The sequence below is a fragment of the Orycteropus afer genome, unplaced genomic scaffold (assembly GCF_000298275.1).
Source record: "Orycteropus afer afer isolate SDZICR_OR568_19922 unplaced genomic scaffold, OryAfe1.0 scaffold00501, whole genome shotgun sequence".
Taxonomy (NCBI): Eukaryota; Metazoa; Chordata; class Mammalia; order Tubulidentata; family Orycteropodidae; genus Orycteropus; species Orycteropus afer.
In genome coordinates, this window is record NW_006922088.1 from 1,456,500 (window position 1) to 1,479,126 (window position 22,627).

Below are 22,627 nucleotides of genomic sequence, written 5' to 3' on the forward strand. Positions count from 1 at the left end.
TATCAGAGAGTTCCAATGCTGCTTCTTCCTCCGGGATGTGTTCTGGGTCTGTATCCTGCTCCCTTGTTTCTACCACTTTATCCTGCTTCTTTGTGCGGACTGTGATGGTCTGTTGTCTCCGAGGTATCATGGCATTGTTGTATTTAGATCTTTGTTAACTGTTTGTAAAGAGCAGTCAAGAGTGATACAGGCTCTTCTTGGTGGTTTTTTATCGCTGGCCCGTTGGTGGAGGAGGTGGTAGTGGCTGTTGCTCAGTAAGTGAAGATGCAGGAGGTGTGGGTGTAGTCGTGTCTTATGGGGACTGTTGTCGTCTCCCACTCAATCACACAAAAATTACAATAGAATAACCTTAAAAAAACTTGTCAGTCTTACAGGTCCCGAGTGTCCTTGAGGTTGCTGGAAAGCAGAACATGTTCTTAAGCCCCAGGAATCTGTGAGAGCACTGTCTCTTTAAATATCCAAAATAGTCAAGCCGCTTTTTAAACATTCAAAATGGTGGCGCCCTCTGGACCGGCAAAAGACCATAGCTCAGCCCACCTTTCTCTTCACCTTCTCTGTTTGTTCCCCAGCCACCGTGCACAGTCCTCCGTGCAGTCCCTGGCTAGCAGGGTGATTTTTAGGTTAATTCTTAAGTCTTACCACCACTCGGGAATCTGCAAGCTGTCTGTGCTGTCAGAATCGCTCACCACCGCTGCCACACCGCAGCTCCGTATGTCTCCTTTTTTGGTATTTTCACCCAAATTCTTCTGCTATTTGGGGTTTAGTCCACTTCTATATCCTTCCCTTCAAGGCTCAGGGGTCCAGGATTATCTTCTGTGTCTGTGTTAATTGGTTTCCCTTTTCTTTGTTGAAGAGAGTCTGTGCAATCTTTCTGTCTAGTCCGCCATCTTCAAGGCCAAATTCTTAACAGTCTATAAGGACCTGCATCTTACATCATATTATTCCTCTGCTCTCAGATTACCTAGACTTCTTTCAATTATTCAAAAGCTACATGCTCCCTCCTACTGAAGGCCCTTGCTATTACGTTTGTTCTATTCACATGTTCTTCGTATCTGAAATATCACCTTCTCTGGGAAAATTCCCTGTTAGATTAGGTCAGGTCCCCCCTATAATGAATTCTCTCCACAGTATCACATCCACTTCGTAGCATTTATTACAGTTGTGATTTATCATTTATTTGTGTCACCATGTGCCTGCCTAACATCTGACTCCCTCACTAGGTTCTTGCTTCATGAGGGCGAGGACAATCACTGGTTTTATATACCTTTATATCCTCAGCACTGAGCATGGTATCCAGCACCTATTATAGTGGTCAAAATTATTTACCAAGTAAGTGCTCAAAGAATATGTTTTTCCTTAGAGATAAGTAAAACACGGAAAATATTTCTGAAGATGGGGATGGAAGAGAAAAAGATGGACCAATTAAAGGGAATTAAAAAAAAAAAAAAAAACTCACTGCCATCAAGTCATTTCCGACTCATAGCAATCCCCATTGGGTTTCTGAGGCTATAAATCTTTACAGAAGTAGATCACCCAGTCTTCCTTCCTTCTGTGGAGCAGCTGGTGGGTTTGAACCACTGGCCTTCTGGTTAGCACTCAAGTGCCTTATCCACTACGGCACCAGAGCTCCCCAATTATTATAAGAGATAATTAAAGGCACTTTCTAGAAAGCCATACTATTTATCCCAGAAATGATGAGGCATTATATAATTACAGGCTTTCAAGGTTTCAGCTGGCTGATAAAGCCTCAAAATAATCCCATGCCCTTCTCACAAATCTTTTTCTGCTTGGCAAACACCAATAATCCTTCCAGAGCCTTATGTGACAGTCTATAGGTACAGCCACTGATCAGCAATAATAATCAACGCCAAAGCCATCTCATCTACAAACTTTATTTTCAAGGAAGATGCTGTTGTTAGCTGCCACTGAGTCGCCCCTGACTTCCAGCAACTCTATGCACAACAGAACCAAATACCACCTGTTCCTGTGCCACCCCCTGATTGGCTGTGGATCGGATCCTTGTGACCCAGGCTTTTCACTGGCTGAGTTTTGCTAATATATTGCCAGGCCTTTCTTCCATGTCTTTAAACAGACCTGAAGGCAACTTTGTAACTACCCTGGTGTTTTAAAAAAAAAAAAAAAAAACCTAAGTAACCTACTGCTTAATCAACACTAATGGTTTTCCAGTAGTAGCACAGTGCAACAGAGAGGCCCAGAAAGACCATTAATAGAGCTGGGCTCAATTTTCAACATAATTTCTATTTCTTTGAAAAATATTAACACTGTACGAACAAGGGCCAACATAATTCAACATAAAATATCTAGGTTTATTTTTATTTTTTATCATAGCAGTTTTTAGGAAAAAAGCAGTTTTAGCTTAGCATGTTACACTAAGAGTCAGCTAGTTTATTTCAAACTATTTCAGTATCAAGTAAGATAAGTTGAAAGCTATAAAGAGCTACACAAAGTAAAATGATGTTTGTGGGATAATAATTAATTTTGCCAACACTCTTTCTTCTTCCCATCCCTTTAGGGTACTTTGGACACCATGGCTCTCTCATTAGGTCTCCTGTGTCCTCTCTACAGTCCTTCTAAGTATAGCTACCATTATGAATAGGGTTCGACTCGACGGCAAATAACAACAACAACAACAACATGAATAAGGTTACGACCCTTATGACAACTCCCCAAGCTCTTTTTTGACCTCCTCCTTCTACTCTTGACTCCAGCTTCGAAGTATCTACAAGACATATTCATTGACATGTTATACTAACATTTCAAATACAGGGTAAAAGAGTGAAACTGAGTTCTTACTGTATAATACTTCAGCCAAATGCTCATTTGACTCAATCATAAGACTTATAATACTTAAGCAGACAAGATGTAACTAGAGATAAACAGGTTTGTTTCTTGGTTTTCAAATTCTGACTTTTTACCCAACCTTTGAAAACTTGTGCAGTATTGAGACCCAAACAATTAAAAAAAAAAAAATTGTGATTTGGATAAAGTTTACAGAGCAAATTCATATAGCAGTTTACACACATTTTGTTTCATGACATTGGCTGCAATCCCCAAATGTAACAGTTCTCTTCCCACTTCTTCCCTGTAGTTACCCCTCCCCTATGTCCTCCTTTCTCTCCTATGCATTCCTGCCCCCCATCTATCACCCTGTGCAAATACTGTCCTTCTGTTCTCCCATGATTGATCGTTCTAAATGTAAATGTTCACCCTATATGCCTGTCTACTGTTTGGTTGGAAGCCACAGGAATGAGTTCAGTTCCAGCCCTGAAGGGTAACTAGAGGCCATAGTCTTGGGGGCTCTATCAAGGCTCTATCAGACTAGTAAACCTGGCTCTATCAGACTAGTAAACCTGGTCTTTTTTTTTTTTTTATGATTTTGAGTTCTGTTCCATATTGTTTTCCCAGTCTATCCAGGATCTCCTGCACTGATCCCTTTCCAAGCAGTTGAAAGTAGTAGCTGGGCACCATCTAGTCCTTCTAAGACCCAGACAAGCATTTTTTTGAAATACTTGCATTCCAATCTCTGCTCAAGAGTATTTCCTTGTATAACCTTAACATTCAAAATTATTTATCTTTTCAGACACAAAAACTGAGATGCTATCTTGGCAAAATTGCTCATAGTCACAAACTGTAAAATTTAAAATGTAGAATTTGTTTTTTGAGTTTACAACGGTCTGCTTTGGAGTCTTGGCAAGAACTACGTAGAGTGCTTAACAGCATTTAACAAACATTAGTGGAATTTTATTTTATTGAGCCTTTCCATTAGTAAACTCTAATTGCTTACCACAGTGCTATTGTAAGAACTAATTCATATTTATAAGCACTCTAAAAAGAGCATTCTTTGATACTCTGTTACATCTTGGCAAGGTCCCAACCTTCCTTTTCTTCCCAAAACTTGGAAAGAGGCTTTAAGACTCTGACAAACCAAATCCAAACTCACTGCCATCAAGTTGATTCCAACTCATAGCAACCCCTCCTGTGTTTCTCAGGCGGTAAATCTTTAAGGAAGTAGATTGCCCAGTCTTCCTACGTGGAGTGTCTGGTGGGTTTGAACAGCCAGCCTTCTGGTTAGCTGTCAAATGCCTTAGGCACTACACTATCAGAGCTCCTTAACAGTCTGACAGTGAGTCCCAAAGTACTATCACTTTTGCTCCCTGTAAGCCAACAGCCCTCCTGCTGAGTCAGCCTCCCAGTCTACAAATGGGGATAATTCACCATGATCTCTGCTACATATTTAAGGAATAATCTGGAAAGAAAAAGCAGATGAAACTCTAAAATATGCAAACTAAGTTTTAAGCCAAAAGAGCCTTAACTGGATCAACCTGATGCTCTTGAATAGAACCAGCACTGCTTTAGATCTGCCAAGTATCATCATGCTGCCATTACACTATCCATGGTTCCTGTTCGTATCTGAGACCTGAAAACCCCTGGGCTCTTTCCAAAGGTTTATATCAGAACCATCTGACAGAGATTAAGAATGTTACATACAAGGGCTGAAAAGTTAATACTGAAGTCTCCTGTGTGTGACTGCATCAGAGGTTACATTCTTTCAAAGGACAGAGGCAACTAGATCAGCAAGGGGAGAGGAGGAGGCTATAAATCAATGGCCCACGACTTGGGCTCAGATCAATAATCACAACATTTATTAAGCACCTATTATGTGTCAATATTAAATTGCAAGAGACACCAAGAGCAAGTCAAATAACTAATCAACAAAAAGCTAGCCAAGCAGTAAGATTAGAAGGCACTACCCCAAGAAAAGGAAAAAAAAAAAAACTGTACTCACTTTTGGGATGCCCAAAAAGACCCTAAAGACCCTTACATTTACAAGCCACTACGATAATTCAGAGCTGGGGCCTTGGTGGTTCAGTGGCAGGATTCTCTTCTTCCACAAGGGAGACCCAGGTTCAATTTCTGGCCAAGGCACCTCACATCCTGTCACCACGCACCTGTCTGTCACCTGTGGCTTGCGTGTTGCTATTATGTTAGACAGGTTTCAGATTAAGGTACACCAGGAAGAAAGGGCTGGCAATACACTTCCAAAAATCAGCCAATGAAAGCACCATGGATCACCACAGCTGATCCCCAAGCGATACCAAGGCTGGCACAGGACTGGACTGAGTTTTGATCCCTTGTACAGGGGGTCACCATGAGTTGGCAACCCACTTGACAGCAGCTAACAACCACATGTCAACTCAGAAATTAGCGTTACAGAATTAGCTATGCAGATTAATGTTTGTATTCAAACTGGAAATAATTTTTAGATATTATCATCATCAAGTTCTGTGAGTTATCATCATTATCAAGTAGTATAAGAAAAAGCAAGTAAAAAATTGTGGGCTAATAAGCTTATTGAGGAGCAAGGACAGGGAACAAGGCAGTTACCTTGGCGATGGGAGTGAGAGAAGGAAAGACAAAGGGGGGAATGAACAAGGAAGGGTTACAAAAAGTCTTCAGTGTTATCTACCACATCTTAGATCTTTAAAATATAGCTACAAAACTTTTATGAAATGCTAACATTTGTTAAATGAGTGGTGACTACAGTTTTCTCAGTAGTCTCTCATGTGTCTGAAATAGTTTCATGATTTAAAAAACAAAACACACAGATTTCTGGTCAAATTATTCAAATACACATACATGCACCAAGCAAAGAAATGATCTCTTTCTGGAACCTACATTTGTCTCTGTGGTGTGACAGGAACAGTCCCACATTTATCCACACAAGCATGGTGGATGGCCAGAGCTCTTTCTTCCCAACGAGACACTTCTCACAGGATGCTGCTCGAGGCTCAAGGAAAACCCGGCTACACAGTGACCAGCGATCTCTAGCAGAACCAATGCAACCCAGTGTGCATCCCCCTGCTCCATGGTACAGTTTAAAAGCTGTTTTGACTTAACTATTCCCGAGTCATTCTGAAATTCCATCACAGGTCTCTTTGGCAAACCTTTACCAAAAATCACCCAAAACGTAAAAAATCCAAAACCATGACTCTTTCTACATTAAGCAAAATCCCCCTCCCAGCCCTACATGCTACAGTTCCACCAGGCACAGAGGCCTCAATGTGCATTCCTTCACACAGGTGCAGGGTTTCTGCACCATCCGATCCTAGGCAGGTGCACTCGAGTCAGATATCAAGGGAATGTGCTAATTAATGCCAAGGGGAACTGAGCACAGAGCTCTGCTTAACCAGCAATCTAAGATGCAAGCTCCTGGGAGAAAATGAGAGAAGGATGACTTTCCATCCAAGCCTGATGAGTACGTCAGAGTGAAAATGATGCCCAGGAACAAGCAGTTCCAGAAGCAAACTGGCTCCGGAGCTTTCACTGTTCTGCAGACCCAATGGCAGCCCATCTGGTTTTGCTTCATTTTCTGGCTCAATTCAAAGTACTTTAGGCAGCCAATAAATGTAATTGCTGTCAATAAGCTGTACACCTGTAAAAAGTTGAACTGGCAAAAGCTGTACTAGATATATAGACAACAACGACTGGGGGGAGGAGGAGTAGCTGCTGAGGCTGCTATGTACAACCAAACACACCACGGGATTTGGTTCCTTGGTTTGGAGGTTTAGGGTCATGGTTTCATGGGACATCCCAGTTAACTGGCCCTGTAACGTGTTCAATGCTTCTGTTCTTACTTCCTACTTCACTGCATGAGGTCTTTAAAGCTTGTAAGCAGCCATTCAAGGTACAACAACTAGTCTCCATTCTCCTTGAACAACAGAAAAGGAGAGTCAGGAATAGAAGGAGGAAGTGAAATGTGTGGCTAATTACTTCCATGAACAACTGCCTCGGTTGCCATGAGACTAGAAGAATTGGATGGTGCCCAGCTACTACTGCTGGTAATTTTTATCAAAGATTCCATAGAAGAATCCTGATCAAAAGGGGGAAAATTTACAATGGAATTTCAAATTCTCATGGAATCCAATCTTTCTGTAGCCATGGAGGCTGGGTGAACCTCTGAAACTACTGCCCTGAGATAATCTTTAAACCTTAAACCAAAAATATGCCCTGAAACGTTTTTTAAAACCAAACAATAATTTAGCTTAACTAGTAAAGAATGGGAGCTCTGGTGGCATAGTGCCTAAGGCATTTAACTGCTAACCAGAAGGCTGGTGGTTCAAACCCACCAGCCACTCCTCGGAAGAAAGACTAGGCAATCTTCCTCCATAGGGATACCATCTCAGAAACCCAAGGAGGGGTCACTATGAGTCAGGATTGACTCAAGGACAGTGAGTTTGGTTCGGTTTTTTTGGAAAGAATATGTCTTGAGCATTATGCTCTTTTAAGTTCTAACTATGTAGGATCACACTGACAAGAGCTACTTGAAAGATTAGACAGGAAACTTAGGAGGAAGTGAATTTATGTTAATGGTGGAGGAACAAGTCAGAAAAGGAACATGAGAATGACTGCATAACTCCAAGAATGTAATCAACTTCACTGAATTGTACATGTAGAAATTGTTGAACTGATGTGTGTTCTACTGTGTTATTCTCAACAATAACAACAAAAATAAGATAAATTATGTGTTTTGGAAAAAAGAACCTTAGGGAGAATATTTGTTTCCTCTCAAAATAACTATGGAAAACACTATTCATCCATTATGAAGAGCTCAGTTTTAAGCATTACATGATGGAGTTCAGCGTGTCTCTGTGTGTGTACAACTCTCTGTGATGCAGGGGGTCTCAGTGTGTGTGTGGGTTTGTAGGGGGTTGTCTCTGTGGGTACTGGGGTGTGACTCTGAATACACAGGGGGTTCTGTGGGTGTGTGCAAGGGGGTCTCTTTGAAAAGGGTCTGTGTAGGGCATCTGATGGTCTTTGCGTATATGTGGGGGGATCTCTGTGTGGGGAAGTCTATATGTGTGGTATGTGTCTCTCTATAAGTCTCTGTGGGTCTCTGCGTACATGTATCTATCTCCATATATCTGTGTCTCTGTGTCTACAAAGTATTTTATTACAAGTTTTATTGTAAACTTCCACCCTGTCACAAAACCCTAAAAAGGTTTTCTTGTTTCTTACTCTGAAGTGTCATAAAAGAAAAACATGAAACAAGACTAAGGGCTAAGCCAGTGTCTGCTCCACAATGAATGCAAAATTGAGGATCTGGCAGGTTCCCACCAGTACAGACCCAGGGTTGTCTGAGACTGCATTTCTAACAAGCTCCCAGGCATGCCAAGGTTTCTGGTCATGGACCCAGTTCGAGTAGCAAGGATCCAAAAGATCCAAACCTGATAAACTGCCTCTGACTATAACTAGATTTCCCATGTAGATTTTCCAGAGTATTCTCTGATTGACTTACATCAAATCAGCTTGAATGTGATATATCTGACTCTAAATCAGAAGTTATTGCTTTTTTTTAAATGAGTCATTTGTAAGTTTGGTTTGCATGAGCCAGACCTTAGAGATAAATTACTTCTGTTGTTGTTGTTGTTACGTGCCGTTGAGTCGGACCTGACTCATAGCGACCCCTCCTTGAGTTTCCGAGGCAGTATCACTATGAAGTAGATTGCCCCATCTTCCTTCCGAGGAGTGGCTGGTGGCTTTGAATCGCAAGCCTTCTGGTTAGCAGTCAAGTGCCTTAGGCAATATGCTACCAGAGCTCCTAAATTACTTCTAGTGTACAACAAAGGAGCTCTGGTGGTTTAGTGGGGTTAAGGTACTAGGCTCCTAATCAAAAGGTTGGTGGTTCAAACCCACCAGGCTCTCCATGGAGGAAAGATGAGGCAATCTGCTTTCATAAATATTTACAGCCTTAGAAACCCAATGCGGGTCACTATGAGTCAATGGCAATGAGTTTGGTTTTTGTTAAGTATAAAACGAATGCAAATTTTCAGTTTTGCAAAACCAGAACATGGAAATGTCACAAAAGTTTTGCTACATTGTAAGTTCTCTTGGGTAGATAATCAACTGTTGTTGTTGTTGTTATATGCCGTCGAGTCAAACCTGACTCATAGCAACCCCTCCTTAGGTTTCCAAGGCAGTATCACTACAGAAGTAGATTGCCCCATCTTCCTTCCGAGGAGCGGCTGGTGGGTTTGAACCGCCAGCCTTCTGGTTAGCAGTCAAGTGCCTTAGCCACTATGCTACCAGAGCTCCTAGATAATCAACTAGCTTTCCTAAAGATAGACTTGTGCTGGGAGACTGATCTCTTCAAACTACAATGATTCCTGCTCCAATCTGCTCACATTAAACTGCTGTCGTTAGGAGCCACAGTGCTGACTTCAACTCATAGCAACCTCACGTGGCAGAGGAGAGATGCCCCACAGGGTTCACAGGAGCAGGCTGCCAGGTCTTTGTCCTACAGAGCTGCTGGGTGGATTCAAACCTTTCGGTCAGCAGCCCAGCACTTCACTGTTGTGCCACCAGGACACCTTCAACATTAAACTAGATAATATTTGTTATTTATTTACATGGCTTGTGTTAGGAAAGCTTATAGAGAGAGAAAGAGAAATTTATCTTAGGAAAATGGCTCACACACTTATAGAAGCTGGCAAGTCCCAAGTTCTTGGATCAAACGTCAAGCTTTTCTCGACTCACGCAGCTGCAGGGGCTGATGAGCTCAAGGTTGGCAGGCAGTATACCGGCTGTTGACTCCAACAAATGATGAATTCAAGATCTTCAGGCCGAGTGGTGGACTGTCCACTCATGAACAGCTGCAGGCAGCACAACAGGATCCTGATCCACAGAAGAGTGTCTCTTTTCCCAGGACGTCCATAAATATATTGAAAGCAGGCCACACTCCTAGGGAAACTCCCTTTCAATGGATTGGCTCCTCAAAACATACATCCAGTCTCATCATGGGAATAACCCACATCACAAATGCTTAAACCACTCAGAATTGTGGTCTAGCCAAGTTGACACCCAACTCCAACTAACACATGGCTATCTTCTCTACCCTTTCCTTGATGGCAAGAATCATATCTTGTGGATGTTATAACCCCAGTACTTAGCAGTGTTTGGCATACAACACGTAAGTGTTTTTGTGCACAAAAGAAGCTCACAATGCGTTAACCAAAAAAAAACAAACTCACAATGCATTAAAGGAGATTATTAGACAAGTACACAGAATGGTGAAGTTGCTTCTCTACTTCTACAGTATAGTGACGCATAAGCTCTAGAACAGGAAACAGGATTACATCCACCATCTTTTCTCTTTTACAGAACAACAGACATTAATGAATCTAATAAAACTTCCTATGCCATTTCTGTCTCCAAAAGCACAGAATGATGCAAGACTAGACTCATTCAGGCTTCATCCAATAAAGCTTTAGTGATGACTTCCACTGTATTTACCTGCCAAGAAAAGACGTTCCTCTCAACTGGAATAGATGAGTCCAACTTCAAAAGGTAGATGCTCACAACTATCAAACCAGAGCAAAATTCTTCCTTCCTATAGCCTACCCATCTGGTAGCATAGTGCCTAAGACACTTGACTGCTAACCAGAAGGCTGGCAGTTCAAACCCACCAGCCACTCCTTGGAAGGAAGGTTTGGCAATCTACTTCCATAGTGATACTGCCTCGGAAACCCAAGGAGGGGTTTCTATGAGCTGGATACGACTTGACGGCAGCATGCTGTGTTGTCATCGTTGTTGTTAATCAAAAACTAGTGACTAAGTTGCTTCTACAAGTCCAGCTAAAAGTTAAGAAAGAAAAACAGTTAAACACAAGTTAAAGAGAAAGAAGCAGTCATAGAACAAACCAGTAAAAGTAAAATATTAAACTTTATTTGAGGACAAATGAAAATAAATTCCAGGTGGATTTAGGACCAGAATATAATGAACACATCATAAAAAATATTGAAGAAAATACAGGAAAATTTATTTACAAACTTAGAGGAAGAAAAAACATTCTAAGATACAAAATGTTTAAGCCATAAAAGAAAAAAAAATGACTACTAAATCTGATTACATAAGAATGTTTCAATCATAAACAGTTATATGTCTATAAATAAGAAAAAGACAATCCAATGGAAGGGCAGAGATTTTACGTTTTGTCCACTGCTATACACCCAGCACTAGACACACAGTAGTCACTCAATAAAACTTGTTGAATGAATAAACACGAAGAGGCAATTCCTAGGAAAAAAAATACATTTCCCAATAAATGCATGAAAATAATCTCACCATCATTATAAGCAGAGGAATGCAAATAAAAACAACCAAAAAAATATTTTCCCCATTAAAGATGGAAACCATGCAGTACTGGTGAAAGGGTAGTGAAGAGTTCTATTAAACACATATTATAAAACTGTAAATTTCTCTATGTATAAATATGAGTATATATTTGTAGAAAAACGTCTAGAGAGCTTACTAGCAGAGGTGACCTCTGGGAAGGGGAATGAGATTGGCTGAGGGCCAAGGAAGGACTTTTGCTTTATTGGATTGACTCATTTTGCAAGAACACATTCAAATATTACTTGTGTATGTAAAAGGATTTTTTTTTTTTTTTTTTTAATAATGAAGTACCATTTAACTGCTATGAGGAAAACAAAAGATACTCAGAAATCAAACAGCAAATTCAAAGAGTTGGTTTCGGACACACTAGTTTAGAAGTCCAACTGCAGGTAGGCACTTGTACACTGGCATTCAGAAAAGGGTTCCTGGCTAAAGAAATGTTTGGGAATTGTTGGCAAGCAGGTTACTGGCACATGAATAGTACAGATGGCTTATGGTCAAGAAAGCAGAGGGCCCAGGACCAAGAAGAAGAAACCAATAAAGAAGATTGAGAAGAAACAGCCAGAGGAATAAGGAAAGCTAGTAAAGAAGCAAAGACAACAAGGGGTGAGAGTGGTTCAGTAGGGACTCAGAAGTGTCAAAAGCTGCCAAGACGTCTAATAAAAGGAGGACTGAAAACAGACCACCATGTTTTCCAACCTGATGGACATCAACAACTTTAGCAAGAAGAGTTTTGTTTTGGTCCAAAAGAGTATTAGATTAGGAGTGGGTAAGGCCTAATGGGAAGAAAAATAGTATATATAACATGTAGAGAAAACCTTAAGAAGCTTGGCTGTGATTTATATGACCATGAGACCAGAAGCACTAGATGGTGCCCAGCTACCACTGTCAGCCACTTAGAAAGGGATCGGCACAGAAGATCCAGGATAGAGTGGAAGAACAATATGGAACAAAACAAAATCATAAAAAAGACCAGGTTTACTAGTCTGATAGAACCTGGTGAGACCTCCAAGACTATGGCCCCTAGTTATCCTTCAGGGCTAGAATTGAACTCACTCCCGTGGCTTCTAGTCAAACAACAGAGAGACATATAGGGTGAACATTTATACCAGGCAGATATACTCCTTAGAACAATCAATCACGGAGGACAGAAGGGCAGTATTTGCATAGGTAGATAGCTCATGGAGCAGGAATGAACAGGAAAGGATACATGGAAGAGGTAACTACAGGGAGGAAGTGGGATGACAGCTGTTACACTGCAGTCAATGTCATGAAACAATATGTGTATGAACTGCAGTATGGAAAATTAATTTGCTCTGTAAACTTTTCACCTAAATCACAAAAATTAAAAAAAAAAGAAAGAAAGAAGGCAAGAGAGAATGTGATTACAATTCTAGAGGGATTGGCCTTTAATAAAAAGGACAAGTCTATCATAACAGGAAGGAAGGAAGTAGGAAAAGATGAGTTCAGATGGAGGTAGGCTGTAGATCTGGGAGGTATAAAGATGAAGGAATTCCCATGTGGTGGCTTCTACTTTCATAATGAAGCATAAGGCCTATCACTAGTTTAAAAAGGAAGGAACAAGAGAACTTTGAAATAGAGAAGGTATAAAATAGTCATTTGCAGTGAATAGAAAAGTGAACGTACTAGAGAAATAGGTAACACTCCTAGGCAATGCTGATTAGACATATAAGGATGATTATGAATTTACAGTGACTTTGATCTGTCTTGTTTTCTGATTTTCTCTAGCAGCTCTCAATAGTACAGGTATAGACTACGTAAAAAGGTAGATGGCTAGGTTCATCCAGTGTATCACTCAGTTCTACAAGCAACAGAAGTCAACTGTGGCTGAATTAAGCAGAAAAAGAATGTACTGAAAGAATACGAGCCAGCTTTTACAGTGGCACATTTGCTTCAGAGCTATCAGCTATCAGCTAAAAACCCAAAATTATACACAGAATCAGCCTGGTGAAAAGGTCGTGACTGCTAGCGCCAAACACGAGACGCTGCAGCTTGGGATGCACCACTATTGCTTTGGACACCAGGTCTAACACCAACAGCACTGCCACTATTGGCCCTGTAACTTGATTTTGCTGCAGGAGGCCATTGCTACAAGGGGATTTGCTGTGGAAGTTGTAGAGAACATAGTGGAAAGTTTTGGGGGGACTGGATCAGCTGAGAGGATGAAGAGAGTGGTAAGGGAATGACTAGAGGAAGATAACGGATGACTGGAGGTCACATGGTGACTGATGTGTGTCCCTTTGAAAGAGGAAGATCCTGAGATCTGAAAGGTTGCAGTAAGTGGTCTTAGTAGCACTGTGTGCAGTAGTTTAAATGTACTTCATATGGAAGTCTGGTCAGGGAAGTAGGAGGTTGTCAGTATAGCAAAGCTTCCCACTGTTGCTATGGGCAGGGTTCCATCTCACTAATATCAAAGGCATCACAGGTGAGCAAAGCTTTGGGCAAGTTAATCACTTTCTTTGAGCCTGTATTTCTTCATCTATAAAACAAAGACAGTAACACCTACTCAGTAAAACTGTTGTGAGAATTAAATGATAAGATACAAAGAAGCCTAAAACCCACTGCTGTCAAGTCTATTCTGGCTCATACAGACCCTAAGAACAGAGTAGAAATGCCCCATAGTGTTTCCAAGGCTGAAGACTGAGCGATCTACTTTGGTAGAGATACCACCTCGGAAACCCAAGGAGGGGTTGCTGAGTCAGAACCGACTTGACGGCAATGAGTTTGGTTTGTCGTTTTTCATTTTGTTTAATCTTTACAGAAGGAGACCACCACGTTTTTCCCACAGAGCAACTAGTGGGTTCCAGATGCCGATCTTCTGGTTAGCAGCTGAGCGCTTAACCACTGGGTCACCAGGGCTCCTTTCCAAAAGGTGACTAGCACAGAATAAAAATAAACTCACTGCCATCAAGTCAATCCTGACTCACAGCGACCCCTCCATAGGTTTCCGAGGTGGTATCTCTACAGAAGCAGATTGCCCAGTCTTCCTTTCGAGGAATAAGTATTCAGTAAATGGTAGCCATTATGAGGGTCATTAAGCCAAGAAGAAACGAAGAAGTAAAAGAGCTGAACAGACAATTTCAAAGATCAGTTTAAGAGGAAAAAGCATTATAATGAAACGTGCAAAGACCTGGAGTTGGAGAATCAAAGGGGAAGAACACACTCAGCATTTCTCAAGCTGAAAAACTGAAGAAAAAAATCAAGCCTCAAGTTGCAATATTGAAGGATTCTGTGGGCAAAATATCAAATGATGCAGGATGCATAAAAAGAAGATGGAAGGAATACACAGAGTCACTGTACCAAAAAGAATTGGTCCATGTTCAACCATTTCAGGAGGCAGCATATGACCAAGAACCAATGGTATTAAAGAAGGAAGTCCGAGCTGCACTGAAGGATCTGGTGAAAAACAAGGATCCAGGAACTGATGGAATACCCATTGAGATGTTTCAACAAATGGATACAGTGCTCATTTGTTTATGCCCAGAAATTTAGAAGACAAGTACCTGGCCAACTGACCAGAGAAGATCCATATTTGTGCCCATTACACAGAAAAATGATCCAACAGAATGCAGAAGTTATCAAATCATATAGTTAATATCATATGCAAGAAAATCTTGCTAAAGATTAATTCAAACACAGTTGCTGTAGCACATCGACAGAAACTCAACTGCCAGAAATTCAAGCCAGATTCAGACTAGGATGTAGAATGAGGGATATCATTGCTGATGTCAGATGGCTCTTGCCTGAAAGTAAAGAATACAAGGAAGATGTTTACCTGTGTTTTATTGACTATGTAAAGGCAATTGACTGTGTGGATCATAATAAATTATGGATAACACTGTGAAGAATGGGAATTCCAGAACAATTCATTGTACTCATGAGCAACTTGTACAACGACAAAGAGGTAGTCATTTGAACAAAACAAGGGGATACTGCATGGTTTAAAATAAGGAAAGGAGTGTGTCAGGGTCATATTCTTTCCCCCTACTTACTCAATTTGTATGCTAAACAAATAATCCAAGAAGCTGGACTATATGAAGAAGAACACAGCATCAAGATTGGAGAAAGACTTATATGCAGATGACACAATCTTGCTTGCTGAAAGTGAAGATGACTTGAAGCACTTACTGATGAAAATCAGACGACAGCCTTCAATATGGATTATACTTCAACATAAAGAAAACAAAACTCCTCACAATTGGACCAATAAGCAACATCATAAGAAATGGAGAAAGACCGAAGATATCAAGGATTTCATTTTACTTGGATTCACAATCAATGCTCACGGTAGTAGCAGTCAATAAATCAAAGGCCTTATTGCATTGGGCAAATCAGCTGCAAAGGACCTCTTTAAAGAGTTTAAGAGAAAAGATGTCACTCTGAAGACTAAGGTGCGCTGGACATAAGCCACGGTATTATCAATAGCCTCATACACCTGTGACAGCTGCACAATGAATAAGAAAGACCAAAGAAGAACTGATACCTTTGAACTGGGTGTTGGTGAAGAATAGTGAAGGTACCATGGACTGCTAGAAGAACAAACAAATCCGTCTTGGAGGAAGTACTGCCGGAATGCTACTCACAAGCTCCTTAGATGGCCAGACTTCATCTGTCATACTTTGGTCATGTTGTCAGAAGGGACCAACCCCTGGAGAAGGTTATCATGTGTGGTAGAGAACCAGTGAAAAAGGGGAAGACCTTCAGCAAGACAGACTGACACAGCGGCTGCAACAGTGGGCTCAAACACAGCAATGATTGTGAGGATGTTGCAGGACTGGACAGTGTTTCGTTCTGTTGTACACGGGGTTGCGATGAGTCAAAAACAACTCACTGGCACCTAACAGCAACAACAAGCCAAGAAAATAGTTTCCAAGAAAAGGCAGTCAACAGTATCAAATCTTGTAAAGTGACCAAAGGGATTCACGTTGGAACACTATAAGACATAAGTTCATAGGGAAGATAAAGCCAGTTTCAGTCTCAAGTTACTTAATGTTCACTGACAGCTTTGCAGTACTCAGAAAGGTTTTAAGGAAAAGCCTTGTAGTCAGAGGAACTCAACTAGCTGCTCCAGAACCTCTGTATCCTTCCTTAGTACCAGTTCTAAGCTAGGAAAAACAAGGTGCCCAAAACTGATATATTTCTACTGATAAATCCTTGGAAAAAGAATCACCAGCTACTGACACAAGAGGAAAAATGGCTAACTGAATTTATGCAGAATGTAGCTGAAGAGGGGGAATGAACACCATATATGTCACATGTCCTAAGCTATTCAATGGAATCAAGAGTTTTAGACTTAGGAACTGCTATGGAAGATATTTTCAATCCACTGCTACTTTCCCCTCTGTGTCACCAAATCTTGAGCCATACATAGTCTATAAATTCCACAGAAATCTGATCAAACTTACCAAACCTCTTATTAACAACAACAACAAAAAAAAAAGAAAACAACTCACTGCCATGGTCATTTTCCAACTTATAGTGAACCCTCCTTGGGTTTCCAAGGTGGTATCGCTATGGAAGTAGACTGCCCAATCTTCCTTCTGAGGAGCAGCTGAGTGGGTTTGAATCGCCAGCCTTCTGGTTAGCAGTCAAATGCCTTAGGCACTACACCACCAGAGAGCTCCCAAACCTCTTATTGTTATTGTTGTTGTTGTTGTTATGTGCCATTGAGTCCTCTCTGACTCACAGCGACCCCTCCTTGGGTTTCTGAGGCAGTATCACTACAGAAGTAGATGGCCCAATCTTCCTTCCGAGGAGTGGCTGGTGGGTTTGAACTGCCAGCCCTCTGGTTAGCCGTCAAGGGCCTTAGGCTCTACACCACCAGAGCTCCCAACCTCTTATTAGGTAAATAGAATTTCAGTTCCTCTACTTGCCTGAGCAAGGTGGCAGGATAGATCTCCTCCCATCAACCTCTGCTGTAAATAATCTCAATTATTTAAACAAGAACTACCATGAAACAAACTGCATAGTTAATAAACTCAATTTGACAAAGGTCTGGATAAAGATTCTAAATCTCTCCCTTTTTTTTCTTCTATTAGAATATCACATTCAAGGAAAATTTTATTTTCCCTTTTTCAGGATCTACTATTTCTTCAATTAACCATCCACTAAGGACCTAAGCAGGAGCTCTGGTGGTGTAGTACCTAAGGCACTTGACTGCTAACCAGAAGACTGGCAGTTCAAACCCACCAGCCATTCCTCGGAAGACTGGGCAATCTACTTCTGTAGTGACACCGCCTCAGAAACCCAAGGAGGGTTCATTATGTGTCGGAACTGAGTCAATGGCCATGAGTTTGGTTTTTGGTTTAAGGACCTAAGCAATCTTCCTCAAGATGTCAACCATACAATGGAAACCTCAGCCCTGTGCACCTTCTTAAAACAGCTCTTAATTTTCTAATGCTTTCCCAAATTCAAGGAGACTACAATTCACAAATTTTACTTATTCAAAATAAGAAAATTCATAAATGCGCAGAAAATTCATAAATGCTCACATACATACATGGTAAAAAAAGGTTTCAACAATTCAATAAACAAAAATTAACTCCCTGTGGATTCTGCTAGAGCAATATACATCCACACACAAAAAATATATACAGAGTAACTAGAGATTTAAAAGGTACAATCCTGAGCTTTGAACAAAGAAACATTTCACTTGAAAAGCAACATAAGAGTTGGGGCTCTGGAGCCAGACAAATTAGGGTTCGCTTAGCTCTAACACACTACTATGTATCCTTGAGACAAATTCCTTATCCTCTCCAACCATGAGTTTCTTCATTAATAAAACAAGGATGATAGTACTTATCTCTGAGGACTCTTAAAGGGATTAAATACAATAGTGTACGGGAAGCTCTAACTACAATGCCTGGTGCACAGCAGAAATACATAACGGTTAATATGCTTCTTTTTCTCATTTTCACGTTGTCTGATTTTTCAAAAGTTTTAGTTAGAGAGTGATTCATAGAGAAGGTGGGATTTAACGAACTGAGAAAAGCTGTGAACAGGAAGGGGGAGCCTGTTTCTCAGGTACTCCAGACCCATTTGTAACTCCAGAAAACAAGGGTAAATTCCTGATTGCCATTAAGTTACTAATGTGAAAGCTGTACCACTATCTGAAAACACTATTCTACATATAAGACACTCTTCTTTCCCTCTTTTAATTTTCCAATGTTGTTGTTGTTGTTATGTGCCGTCGAGTCGGCCCTGACTCATAGCGACCCCTCCTTGGGTTTCCGAGGCAGTATCACTACGGAAGTAGGATTGCCCAACCTTCCTTCCGAGGAGTGGCTGGGGGGTTTGAACCGCCAGCCTTCTGGTTAGCAGTCAAGTGCCTTAGCCACTATGCTACCAGAGCTCCCTGAGGTTTGATATTTGGCAAATTTGCTTTCCCCCCATCCTTCTCTTAAAGCCCTGACTCAGACCTCCCTGGTTTGGGATGACCTAAGCCTTAGCCACTGAGAAACACTTTACATTTGCTGAGGATTCTAAAAGCCTTTGGGAGAAGGCCAGGACCCAGTATCTAAGAAGCTAGAAAGAGTCAATGTAGAATAATGAAAACGACACAGGCTTTAGACAGAGACAGACTTCAGTCTAAGTCCCACCTCAGCCATTTTTTAGATGTATAACCTTGGGCAGACCCTCAACGAGATGGCTTGACATAGCACCTGCAACGATGGGCTCAAGCACAGCAAAGATTGTGCGAATGGAGCAGGACTGGACAGTGTTTCGTTCTGTTGTATGTAGGGTCGCTATGACTATGTATCGACTAGACAGCACCTAATAACGACAACAACAACAACCATGGGCAAGACACTTCAGGTCTCTGGACCTCATCTTCCCATCTGTAAAATGGAAACAATGCCATCTGCATCTCACTGTGTTGTCAGCATTAGAGAAACATCTATAGCAATTGCTGGCACATAAAAGGCTAGTTACATTAGGCCGACTGCCTTGCTGAACACTTTGCAAGACTGCAGCAAAAGGAGTCCTACTGTTCCCATATTCCATGCCTCGATCCAAGTCACTCCGTTTCAGTAATCTATAATTACCTAAATCAAGAGCGCAAAGAATTCAGGGCAAGAAAGTGGTAACATGGCTCCACCCATTCTCTCCTGACGGCAGCAAAGCCAGTGCAAAGTGGGTACTTTGCCAAAAGACAGAGTTTGATTGAACACCATCATCACTGATTCTGATGTAAGCACAGAGTAGCTGAGTCCTAACATCAGAACATTGTAATGTATATCCACTTCTGCCTTTCTTCGCCTGCTGGGCTACTTTCAAGAGTACAGAGGAATCCTCCCAACTACTGCCACTGCTTTCAGCCTGCAACTTGTCCTCTCATTTCACAAATCACTTCTCACAGAAACTGTTGGTTTGCTGGGTTTACTTACTGTGAATTTATGAAGAAAGACATTATACACAAATTCACCATTGCCATAATAACAAGATCTGGCCCCAGCACAAGCTACTAGATGAACAGAAGTAGGTGCCAAAGAGAAGACGTGGCTGAGGAACCTACGTACCACATGCTCATTCTTGTGAGTAACTCCTCAAAACTTGGGAAGTCTGGCTCCTATAAGAAGTTTGTTTCCCTTGCTGTGGCTGAGTAGATGTAAGAAAACAGAGAAGAGATGCATGAATGGAGGAAGGAAAACCATCAATGGAAATGTGACTTAAAATAAACAGCCTGCATGTGACAGTTACAAAAGAAAAGCAACAGTTACCAGCTACAGAGCCTAAGGCAGATACTCCATTCCCCAGTACCTCCCCACACTATAATAAAAAGCAGAAGGAAATCATGGTCAGAAGATTATTTAAATAGATCATCTGAGAATCAAGGGAAGCTCAAAGAAACAAAATGTTATACTGCAATCCCTTGGTGAGGCAACTTCAAACCTGGGGAAAGAAGGGTAAGATAATGCATTTATTTTTACTTAACTAATTTAATCTCAAGAAAATCGAACATTCTGTCCCCCAAGAAGTAGCTCTATCAACGTCCTTAATTGTGTCATACAGCTGTATGCTTGCTCAGATTTTTAGCTGGTTAACTTTCAGCCAGAAAGTGGTTTTTTGGTGCAATTAACATAGCGGGCAAGCTGAGCCCTGTCTCCCACAGCTTGGGGCTGCTGAGTAAGTCTAGAATCATGGATCTTACATATTTATGGAGGAAGGAGGAAGGTGCTTCAGGAGCAGGAAAAATGGGCAAGAAATATAGTTAGAATTAAGAAAAACAGACTCTCATATGCTAGTCTGTGATTTTTTTTTTAACTTTTTGTATAGAATCTATTGAACTGTGTGTACCTTTCAGAAGAGGTCATGGTGATATGCATTTAAACTATGATGGGAGGAATGAAATAAAATCAATTTTTCATAATAAGAACCATAGCTATCATTTCTCCTACATATCCCTACTATATGTGCTCAGTTCAATGCTAAACCCTTTACAGATACTTCTAATCCTCACTAGTACTAGTACCCTCATGTTATAGAAAAGGAAACAGATTTAAAGAATGTAGAAACTACTCAAAAGCTAGTTAGGGATGGAACTAGGGTTCAAACCCAGGTCTGCTTGATTGTAAACCCTATGTCCTAAAAGAGAATGTTTTACCCTCAAGAGATCTAATCCGATTATAGATTTTACACACACAAAAAAAAGACACTTGTTGTTATTAGTTACCAACAGGGATAACCTCCAGCACTCAAGCTGTCTCTCTAACCTTCTGGAATTCCTGTAAACCACAAGGCCATTGTCCTAACCCATCATTAAACAAACTCTGAGTCTTGCCTCTGACATCATTTGTGTCACCTATGGGTAGTTAAATGAAAAGGTCATCTGCCTTACACCTGAACCATGAGGTACATCTAGCTGAACCCAAGGTTCCAATTCAGATGACTTCTACACAGAGAAACCAATGCAGACTTCTCATCATGGTATTGTTACTCTAACAAAGCAATTAAAAACCATTCAGAACTATCAACAAGAAAACCACAAATCATGGTTTTCATATCGTGTCTGCACAGTTAGACCCATAATCCCTTTTTATGGGATCCACACAATCTTTGCAAAGATTTGCCTTTTTGTTATACTGTGTTGGTTTAGCTTTAAGAGAGAAAGTGACACACATGGGTAGCCAAAGTGAGGGTAATACGGAGTTATCATTCCACCGGGCTCACTTACTCCTTGGTGGTCTATGGCTACTGTCTCTTCAAACTCATTTCTGAAAGAAGTTGGCAGCTGAGATAGAAAGCCGCCCAGCGATCGTTTTTCCCAAAAGTAAAAATATTTCTTCCTAACACATTCGGATCATTTAAAAAAACAAAAAAGAAGAACCACCTCCACACCCAGCCTAAAAATCCCGAGCAAAGTGTAAAAACCCAGAGGGGAAAGGAGTGAAGAGATTTCTGCATGACCCTTCTAGAGTCACAAAAGAATCCGGGGTGGTGCGCTGTCTCGAGATGACGGCCACAGCCTTAGTGCTCTCTGGGAGCGGTCGACCACAGCGGGGTGGGAGCCACGCTCTCTACAACCCCAGACAACTCAGGACTGCAACCCGCGTACCTGCAACGTACTCGCTCTCCAAGTAGCCAAGCCCTTTTCCACCGCTGTTGGGTGAGCTCTCATAACTGTAAGGACTCCCTACACCATCGGGGTCTCCTCCCTGGAGTCTGGAACATGACATACAAGTGTGCTGGGGGGCGGGGGGGCGTAGTACTAGGTGCCTCTCCCCACCCTGCCTATTCCACGGAGCAGAGGAGAGCGCTGCCTCCATGTTGACATCGCCAAGGACGGCCGCTGCCCAGCACTGGGGCCTGAGAGGGCACCTCTGGGACAGTGGGTTCGAGGGGGAAAGGGGTCCCTGGGCTCCCAGGACCAGAAGAGAAGGCGTGGAGAGCGCCGCCGTGCGGAGCTTCTGCGCTCGCCCTCGCCCTCCCAGCCTCTCCACCAGAGGTAGTAGCCCGGCCCTGATACCTTCTTGACTGTACGCGGCGCCTCGGTGACCGTGCCGTCGGGGCTGACCAGGGCCTCGCCGCCGTCGCGGTGCCGCTGATGCTGGTGATGCGGGTCGCTCCGCTTCATGGCCGATGCCTGAGGCACCTTCCCCGCGGCTGGGCTGAGAGCGGCGGCGGGTCCCGAGCCCGGGCCGGGGACGGGGGGCCGCTCGGCGGCCGGAGCTGGAGCTTCAGGGTCCCCGCCGCCCGCCGGGGGAGACATGGCGCCCACAGCCGCCGTGCTCAGTCCTAGTTGCGGTTCGGCCTCGGAAGGGCTCAGGTCCTTCAGTTCCACCTCAGGCACCTTGGCGGCAGCCGCTGCTGACACAACCTGCACGGACATCACCGCCTCCGCTGCAACCGCCGCCTCGGGCTCCAGCTCAGGCTCGGCCCCGCCTCCTGCCTCCTTTCCCTCCCCCATTCCCCC

The 22,627-nt window shown here is 42.1% G+C and overlaps 1 protein-coding gene across 1 annotated transcript in view; it reads right to left on the minus strand.

The window, feature by feature from the left end:
- AHCYL2 (adenosylhomocysteinase like 2) overlaps positions 1-22,543 on the minus strand; it is a 230,819-nt gene extending 208,276 nt beyond the window's left edge. The window contains exon 1 of the mRNA XM_042782897.1: positions 22,181-22,543. Within this exon, the coding sequence (XP_042638831.1) occupies positions 22,181-22,543 (363 nt within the window). The remainder of the gene's footprint in view (positions 1-22,180) is intronic.
- Positions 22,544-22,627: the final 84 nt, after the last annotated feature.